A 9,951-nucleotide genomic window follows, 5' to 3' on the forward strand; every position below is an offset into this window, starting at 1 on the left:
GCGGTAACTGCAAAGACGCAAAGAAAATGCGTTTGTTTTTTTTTAATGCCCAAAACAATTCAAAATGCACGTCGTCTTTGCGCGCTTACCCGTTGATGTCGTCCCTGCACGCCCCATGGATGCAGGGGCTGCTGCCGCACTCATCCACCTGCGAGTAGCAGTACGGCGGCTTGAATCCCTCCGGGCACTGGCAGTGGAAGCCATTCTCCTCGTCCACGCACGTGCCTCCGTTGCGACAGGGGCTCGACGCACACTCGTCTATCTCCACGTTGCACTTGGCACCTGACAAGATAGCGAGTGTCAAGAATGCTGTGCAAATGAAATTTAAATGTGAATATCAGGAATGTCCAATTTTTTATTTTTAACAGAGGGTAAAAAAAAATAAACAATTAGTATGAGCGTGATATTTTGTAACATTTAAAATGTATTCTTGTTAATTTATTTTTAAATTTGACAAAAATAAGTAGCGTGATTATAAAATTCAAATATTTTATATTTGCAAATTAAAAAAATGGTGTTATGAATTTTCATGGACAATTTTTTTTTTAATTTATAATATTGAATATATATATATATATATACATATATATATATATAGATAGATATATAAATAAAAATAACAAAAACAAAAACAAAAAACAAACAAAAAAAAAACGGCTGTGTCTAATCAAATTCCAAGTGACTTACCGGTGAAGCCAGGCTTGCAAACGCAGTCGTAGCGGTTGATGCCATCTTTGCACATGCCATAGTCACACGGGTTACTGGCACAATCGTCGAAATTGATCTCACAGTTGGTGCCTGTCGTGACAGCAAAGTTTGAAATGCTTTTCCCGCCCATGAAGTGAAAGGAATTCCCCCCACAATGAACATTTTCAAAATCTTCCATATTGGCTGGATACTACAAGCAGAACAACTTCAAACAAAATTGGTCATCACTGAAAACAATAAAAGCAGCGCTTTGCGAGGCAGAACATTTGATTCATTTCTGATATAAGCCATAGCCCACCATTTTCGTGCATCATCCGATCTAATTTAAGAGCGGATATTAGATATTGTCAACATTTAGCCGCAAGTCTCGTTTGTACCTGATGTCCCATGTTGGCACTGGCAGATGTATTTGTTGACCAGGTCCACGCACTTGCCTCCGTTCTGGCAAGGGTTGCTGTGGCACTCATTGAGTTGGTTCTCGCAGCGGTAGCCCGTGTACCCGGCGTCGCAGTTGCAGGTATAGCTGGCGATGCCGTCCACGCAGGTGCCGTGGTGGCACGGGTCGGGCTGGCAGTTGTTGATGTTGCTCTCGCAGAGCGTACCTTCATATCCTAATGACAGGAGAACAGATTGGTACTGTGTTGGAGATTGATGGAACTGTTAACATTTAACACGAAAACAGCCTTGACCTCAGCCTCTTCATTCGTCCATTTTTTTTTTTTTTTTTTTACCGCTTGTTCTTATTCGGGTCATGAATTCTGATACCTCCAAAATCATCACTTTTCAGGAAACAAACGGAATGTTTGCTGACAATATTGCGTTGTCAACAAGCGGCGGCCATTTGCAACACTTAAGATTGACCAATAATTTGTAAAAATAACACACAAGTAAGGATTGACCATTTATAAATGGATAAAGAAAAAAAAAATATATGAATCAGAATCAGAATCATCTTTATTGGCCAAGTATGTAGAACACACAAGGAATTTGTCTCCGGTATAACACGCTGCATTAGTATCATCATAATTTGACCAAATTTCACTTCCACAACTACGATGTGGCCGGCAACAAAAAAACAATTAATACCCTGAATTAAATTCTTCACTGAAACAAACATTTCCCATGTTTGCAAAAGCGAAAAAAAAAAAAAAAGGGTCTTTGCAGCTTTGGTTTCCATGACAACAGGTTGTCTGTGTGTCAGACAAGGGTTGGTTTATTTGCTGTGTACGGTGTGCCGCTGAGTTGGGCGAAGCAGCAAAGAAAAGTCCTACCCAAGGCCCCCCAGGCCCGCTTTTGTTCTCTGTGGCGGAGGGAACAATGGCGGGCCGCAGCACGTCAAACAGAGCCACTTCACCCTGCAGGGGAGGGTGGGGGGGGCGGCAAATACAGGGAATACCAAGCAGCTGGCATTTGAAACAATGAAGCAGACCCTATCTATGGGCAAAGGCCCAAATAAACGCTAAACAAGTAGTTAACAAACATCGCCATGCTTCCCAACAGGATCCCGTTGATCTTATGCTTTTTTTTTTTTTTTGGGCTTAATAAAACTGCCGCATGTGAAGGAATGAGGGACGGGGGACACCATAAGGTGGTGTCGGGGGGGAGACTGAACAGATGAACAAATGAACAGATGTCGGGGTGACGACCAAGGTTCTTTTCTTGGCAACTAATGGTGACCCTGTGATCTTGAGAGGGGCGGCGGGGTTTGTGTGGGGGGGTGGATTAGCGGCCTCAAGTCAGCTTGTGGACAAATAGATGACCCCCCTCCCGAAATACAAAGCCACAACAAGTGGTTTAGTCTCCTGTTGAAATGCGTAAAGGCAACCCAGAAACTTACCTTCGGCACATCGGCACTCAAAGCCGTTGGGTCGGTCGTAGCACTTGGCGCCGTTCTGGCAGGGCGTGCTGGCGCACTCGTCGATGTCGATCTGACACATGGTGCCGGTGAAGCCTGGGACAGTCAAACATAGAGGCGACGGGTCAGAGAGCAGCCCGAGGGCGGTTTTGTCCCTTTTTAGTGGCGGAGCTGGGGGCAAAGGTCTCCGGCGTGGTCAGAGATGTCTGGCTGCGACTGGTTAAGGATGCTGATGGAAAAATCCCACGACCTTGATGGCTTTTCAAGATCATGCAAAGGAGTGAATAGAAGTTGTATCAACCAACGTGAATTTGGTCCCGATCAGAAAAAAAGATGAGCACGGTACGACTCGGTTGCTTTGAAGGCTTGAAAAACTGCGTGGCCGTGAAATCGGTGGGCAAAGTGCCCAGATTCGGGGAGGGGGGCGGGGTGAAGTGCTACAATGCTAGCACGCTGCTCTGTTGATTAACAATGTGAGGATGGGCTGTGTGTTGGTGCTGATGGGGGGTGTTAGTAGAGGAGACAGTGTGATTGTTTTCTCTTTTGACCCCCCCCCCCTCCACCCTCCGACCTCCACCCTTTTCCTACATCAGCTCCACTGACTCAATAGCGAGATGGAGAGGCGGCGGAGGGGGGGGGAGACGTCTGTCCCAGATGTAAATTGCGGATCTGGAAAAGAATCTCATTAGCAGGACTGCTGTACCCCCACTTCACCACTTCAACACCAAGCAGCAAGTTGAGGGAGACTGCTATCGCTTCTACATTCTGCAAAGGAGGGGTCTTGGGGAGGGGGGGGGGGTCACAATAGTATCTTTGTTTTGGCAAGAGGAATGTTTCATCTTTTTTGTTTTAACAAGTGCAATGTTCCAAAAACAGCATCTTTGGACTGTCTGGGAGTGACATTCAAACCATGTGCACACAAATAAGGATATTTCCTCTATATTTATAAAAAAATATTTCTCTGTGTATTTTGTTGACCAAACTGGGCCTTGCATTTTTTTGCTATTAAAAACAGCAAAAATTCCCCCCCCCCCCCCCCCCCCCCTCCCCCCCCCCCCGTGTATTTGATGACAAACACTCATCTTACCAGGTTGGCAGGTGCACGCAAAGCCGTTGACCATGTCCCGACAGATGCCGTCGTTCACACACGGGTTGCTCTCGCAGTCATCGACGTCGGTCTCGCAGTAAGTCCCCGTGTAGCCTACAAGACAAGTTTGCACGTGAGTACACACGTTAAAGCAGGCTTCCTTTTTTCAAGCTGACCGCTACTTTTCGGGTACTGATTAATGAGAAGGCCTACGAGTTTTGATACACACTTCTGAAAGAACAGTAAAATGACTTTTAATAATTCCTGGGAAATCACAATTATCCCACGACGAGTGAGGTATTTTTAGAACAGGCCCGCGGGCTACACATGTGGTCCTTGCGGCCGACGCAGGGGCCCACGTTGGTGACCCCTCTGTTTCGTCCATTGCTTTGCGTATGTGTGTATTTATGAATGGTCTCCGTTCTCCGCCATGGGAAACCGATTCTGTGAGAACCCCCTTTTTTTAATTCCCGCACGGGGACCATTAGCGGCCCGCAGGATCCACTGTCCTCAAATCCTCACGGGCCGCTGTCCATGGAGCATCGCAAGACCCTGGGGGTCAATGTCCCCGTTCACCAGATGTACATTATCCATTCGCTGTTAGGAAACCTACAAAGGCCCCCCCCTCCCCTCCCGCTCCATTGAGGTGAAGCCGAGTGTGGAAACCTGCGGAGCGGCTAGCGTGGAAATCCGAAATAATCAGCGGGTCCACCTGAGCATTGCCAGGCCGCCTGGCGATGAGGAGGGTGAGGAGGAAGGGCCTGTCTCTGGAAAGCAAAAAAAAAAAAAAAAAGGGGGTGGTGTGGGGAGTAAAGGGGGAGCCTCTGGGAAAAGGCCTCCTTTTCCCTCTCTGTGTGTATGAGGGTGCAAAGTGGAGCACAGAGGGGCCCTATTGTTCCGCTCCATTCCCACCACTCTACAACTCATTACTATTCAGAGCACAGCGCTCCCCCTAACTGCTCGCCCTCTCTCACATCCAGTCCTATAGAGCCCACTCCCAGCTCTAATTTGTATAGTTCCCAAAACCCCGGGATGCATGTCGGACTGTGCGTGAGAGTTTCACTCTGGTTTTGGACTTCACCCGGAGTCCAAACCCTCACTTTGTCTGCGCTAATACCCTCTCTGTCTGGTTGTACAGTGCGCTGAGAGCAGGCAAGTGCCCTCCTTGCCCCCCCGGGACAGCAATGGCACTCTATTATTACATAATAGCCCGCTCTGGCAGTCGCTATGGCGAAGGAACAGATCATTCTCGGCTAGGTCCCGATACCTGGCATGCAGATGCAAGTGAACTCTCCGATGCGGTCGAGGCAAGTGGCGTCATTCTGACAAGGCGTGGACAAGCATTCGTTGATGTCGATCTCGCAACGCGGGCCAGCGTATCCCCGGCCGCATTGACATTGGAACGAGCCCTCGGTGTTGACGCACTTGCCGAAGTGCTCGCATGGGTTTGCGCCTGCGAGGGTAAAATGGGAATTTCATCAAGTCAAACGGGACATAGGGGGTGGGACACAAAAGTGCGGCGATGGCAAGAGTTCATTGACAACCGACAAGTAGCAGACATACCGATGGAGCATTCGTCCATGTCTTGGTTACAAGCGCCTCCCACAAAGCCGGCAGGGCAGGTGCAAATGGCACGGCCGTTGAGGGGATTGGTGTCGCACACGGCTCCCTCGTTGCAGGGGTTGCTCACGCAAGCGTCCTCAAGGTGGCACAGCAAACCTAATGAAGGCGGCAAAGGTGAAATAATGCCCGATGATATTTTTTGAACGGCATTACGCGACCGGGCCTGTGTCGAGGGCAACATGAAGTGGTTGTTTTCAATATACACGACGGCTAATTCTCGTTGTTTTATGTTGAGTTTGACATTCGACTTCAACTGCAGTAAATATCTTAAAGCCTATTTTTATTTTTTGGAAGAAACATTCGCTATCTGACAAACTGCTGATTGTTATGAAATGAGTTGAGCTCAATGTCACCTTATAGCGATCAAATTTCTGCATGCAAGCCAACGAAAACAAAAAAATTAGGTAATAAATTGGCCAAACGGCTCATATCTCAGTGTACGTTTTATCCCATCAGACAAATTACAAGGCCTATCTGCCCGTTTCGTACTGAACTCATTCACCCCCAATGACGTTTTTAAACGTCTTTTCAGACTTGGTCCAGAATTGGCTGGTACCGAATGAGTTAAATGCGGCCCTCGTGCATTCAATTCCCGCCCAAAGGTTCCACTCGGGTGATGCATTTACTTACCCGTCTTTCCGACCGGGCACTCGCAGAAGAAGGAGGCGACTCGGTCGTGGCACGTGGCCCCGTTGAAACAAACGGCGATGGCGCAGTCGTCGATGTTCTCGCTGCAGTCGTCGCCCGTCCAACCGTTGACGCAGACGCACGTGTGGCCCCCGATGGTGTTGAAGCACGTCCCCCCGTTGTGGCAGGCGTTTGGCTGCATGAGACACTCGTTGACGTCCTCGGCGCAGTACTGGCCTGGCGTGGTGAGGTGGTTACGCGTCATTGAGCTCACATCGCTCACATGTCAAGTTTTCTTGAAATATGATGCGCCGTACCTGTCCATTCAGGCGGACACTGGCAATTGTACGTGTTGACTCCATCCACGCATATGCCGCCATTCATACACTTGTGGCCCGGGCAGTCATCCACGTTATTCTCACAGTTGTGTCCCTCGAAGCCTGGAGCGGAGAAAAAAAGTGTTATGGCGAGCGAAAAACACAGCAAGTCGCCACCCCCGTTTGGAACATCATCAGTTGAACTCATCGCCACAAGTCACATTTCCCACACTTTGGGGCGGCACGAGGCAGTTAAAAGGTTGAGAGGGTGTCCGACTGTTTACATCCACTCGTGACAGTTCCCACACGACGCCGGCAACAGCCGCCACGGGCTGCGCTCCCCACCGCGTTTGCTTGTTTTTATCATCTTTCAGTTTCAATGACTTCCTTTCTGGCAAGAGACATTTCCTGTCGGCTCCCCAGCGGCATAGCCATGAGGTCCATAAAGTTAATTCCTCCCGTTGTGGACGTAGCGGTGAAGGTGCGTGGGCGGACGGCCTCCTCCGACTTCTGACCACCGCCGCCGCCCCGTTTCTCATCGAGGGGCTATAAATAGCAGGCAGGAAGCCGACCTGTGATGCGGGAGTCGATCGCAGCAGCGGTGCTCGAAACGACGTCATCAGCCGTGGGAAAAAAAAAATCATCAGTCTTGGGAAAACAGTGGGCCTCCGCTCGGCGATAGTTGATGGTTTGCATGTGTGCAAAGCCGAGGCCCTCCCATGTGGGACGGCTCCAGTGGGCTTGCTGAAAATTTGGCTTGCCTTTGTGTAGGCGGGATAGCAATGATGGCATCAGCTACGTGGTGTGACATCATACCAGCGTCAACACACACACACACACACGCGAACGGTTCCCACCCATTTAAACACTTGTTACTTGTTAATGCAAAACGTAAAATAAATACAAGCCGCTGATGATTGTTTTTTTTTTTTGTTTTAAAAAAATGAAATAAAACATTTTTGACTGATCTAAGGAGGAAGAAAAATAGCAGGAAAACGTGGCGAAATAGTGGGGTAAAACTGCACTACATGAAGTTATGGTCGCAAATGAAGAACCACAACAGAGTGAATACGCAATAACTGAACCGCAAAGGGAACACTGGACTTCAAACTTATCACGTCGTACAAGTGCAGTTGCAACTGTTATAGATGATGACTTTTGATGCCATTGCAAAATATTGACAACGAAAACAAACATTCGAATCCAAGTAAGATAGAAACGTGTGTAGGTGCATCTCAGAAAATTGTAATTTGAATTTCGAAAATCTCTCTCAGAAAATTGTAATTTGAATTTATTTCAGTCATTCAATTAAAAAAATAAAAAATTTGACTGATTCGTAAAACTCAAGGCTGCGTGGGTTTTCTCCGGGTACTCCGGTTTCCTCCCACATTCCAGTAACATGCAGGCGGGCTGATTGAACGCTCTAAATAGTCCCTAGGTGTGAATGTGAGCGTGAATGGTTGTTCGTCTCTGTGTGCCCTGCGATTGGCTGGCAACCGGTTCAGGGTGTCCCCCGCCTCCTGCCCGAAGACGGCTGGCGGCTGGGATAGGCTCCAGCACCCGCCGCGACCCTTGTGCGGAGAAGCGGATCGGAAAATGGATGGATAAAACTCAAGGGAAATTTTTCATGTCGAATTGTAATTTTTGGAGTTGGAAAAAGTTGGGGTTTCACGCACTGGTATTCGGGTATTCTTAATAGTCACTCTGCACTTATTTTTTTAGGATGACATGTTTCAAATTAGAATACAGGAGAGATGTGCACAGTGACATTCCGAGCGTCCGGTAAACCCATTTCAAAAGCTAAATCATGAAATATATCTTGAGATGCACCTGCGTACCATACCGACGTGTCAGTTTTTACCCTACCTGGCAGGCATGCGCATTCATAGGAATGGTCGCTGGTCTGGCGACAAGTGCCTCCGTTGAGGCACTGCGAGGGGGCGCAGGGCTGGGTGGACACCTCGCACGTGCGCCCGCTGTACCCGGGCGGGCACTGGCAGCGGAAGGACCCGTGGGTGTTGATACAAAGGCCCGCGTTGAGGCAAGCGCCGGGCTTGCGGCACTCGTCCACGTCGCTGCGGCAATTCTTTCCCTGGAAGCCAGGTGGGCAGGAGCAGTTGTAGTGATTGTTCCAGTTGGCACAGCGGGCGCCGTTGGCACAAGGACTCGTGGCGCAGGCGTCAATGAGCGAGCAATCTTGGCCTGTCATTTAAAGAGGCGGTCATTCTGCAAGAGTCTCCCAAGAAGCTGATCTTTCTCCGTGCCAATTGTGACGGGCATACCTCTGAACCCCCTCTGGCAGACGCAGTTGTACTGCGGGATACCGTCGGCCACTTGGCTCTTGCAAGCGGCCCCGTTAAGACACGGCGATCGACGGCAGGGATCCTGATGCTGACAGAGCGAACCGATGAATCCCGGACGGCATCTGGACAAAAAGATTCACATTTGAGAGTCTTGGAGCTGAGCGCCAAAACAGGTAACAAGAAAAACAAACCCAAAAAAAAAAAAAAAAAAAGCAAAGCTTGAAATCCAGCCGGTTCCCATTTGGTTCATTAATATCCCGCATCTGGGCTTTCAGAACCCATGACACCTCCTTCCTGACTCATATTGTGGTGTGAGGTTGGCGTCTACGCCCTGGAATTATTTCCTATTAGCGCACGGTTCCTTCAAAAGTACAATGTGGTTTTGGGGAATGAGTGATGCACTCACAAATGGAGCCAGGCCACATCCTGAAGGTCGGGATTTACCAAACACACAATTTGCGTCCTCTCCAGCTGGAGAGACCCATTTTTTTTTTTTGTCAGTGTCAGCTAACATTCCGCCACCGTTACGGCTTTTTCCGCAAGTCGGCTCTAAAGGACATATGAACACACCCAAGCGATCGTTGACAGGAAACCAAAATGATTCCAACCCGGTGCCGACGCGTGAAAAACGGGGTCCGCGCTCAGCGTGTGTTGAGCAAATAGGAAAAGGCAGCTGTGATATTTGGAGGAGACAGACGATCCACGTCCGAGAGACACTTATCTGTTTTTGCCTTTTACCTCAACATCTCAACATAGGAACAGGAGGATCTGATTGCTCTCTATGGGCCGTTGAGAGTTCGGACAAGGTTTGTGGGGACTGAGGAGGTTAGTTTGAGTTCGAAACCCGACACCGTGAGTGGAACCTCTGGTTGGGGACAAGCGCCCTCTTCAAACGGGCTGTTTGATGCTGATGACAGAGCAGTGACGGGCTGGGTTTTGGTTCACCCCGAGGCTTTGGCTTGTCTTTCACTGGAGAAGAACCCCTGGGCATAATCAACAATGGATTTCCCTCTGTTCTCTTTTGTGGGGCATCATTTCACTCCATGACTGCGTGCTCCTTTACAAAACAAACTTTTTTTTGTTTGTTTTTTTGCGGTGCTTGTTGGAAGAAGGCCAGCCTTTCTACACTGTGACTGTTTTGATCTGGTTTTGTTTGACTGGCATTGCGGCGTTCGAAAGACAATAGCATAAAGCGAAGCCACAGGCTCGGGCACAAAGGAGTGCAGAGGACGTATCCACAAGAAAGAGACATGAGAGGAAAGTGCAGTCGAATGGAACTATTAGCAGAGAGCAAAACCTAGCGGACGGCAGCCTGGACTGATGGCCGCTCAATCACAGGTTGTTGGAATTGGGGCCCTGAGTTGAAAGTCATCGATGTGAACCATTACGCTCTGAACAACAATGCTGAAATGAAAAAGTTGACGCACTGAG

The 9,951-nt window shown here is 48.8% G+C and overlaps 1 protein-coding gene across 1 annotated transcript in view; it reads right to left on the bottom strand.

Annotated features, from left to right (window-relative positions):
• The window catches only part of notch3 (notch receptor 3), a 30,053-nt gene that overhangs the window by 9,812 nt on the left and 10,290 nt on the right, over positions 1 to 9,951 (bottom strand). Inside the window, 11 exon segments of the mRNA XM_019875776.1 lie at positions 57 to 282; positions 688 to 798; positions 1,086 to 1,319; positions 2,546 to 2,659; positions 3,651 to 3,764; positions 4,918 to 5,103; positions 5,214 to 5,369; positions 5,904 to 6,137; positions 6,218 to 6,340; positions 8,084 to 8,419; positions 8,500 to 8,642. Of these exon segments, the coding sequence (XP_019731335.1) occupies positions 57 to 282; positions 688 to 798; positions 1,086 to 1,319; positions 2,546 to 2,659; positions 3,651 to 3,764; positions 4,918 to 5,103; positions 5,214 to 5,369; positions 5,904 to 6,137; positions 6,218 to 6,340; positions 8,084 to 8,419; positions 8,500 to 8,642 (1,977 nt within the window).

Source organism: Hippocampus comes, unplaced genomic scaffold (genome assembly GCF_001891065.2).
Source record: "Hippocampus comes isolate QL1 unplaced genomic scaffold, H_comes_QL1_v1.1 scaffold93, whole genome shotgun sequence".
Taxonomy (NCBI): Eukaryota; Metazoa; Chordata; class Actinopteri; order Syngnathiformes; family Syngnathidae; genus Hippocampus; species Hippocampus comes.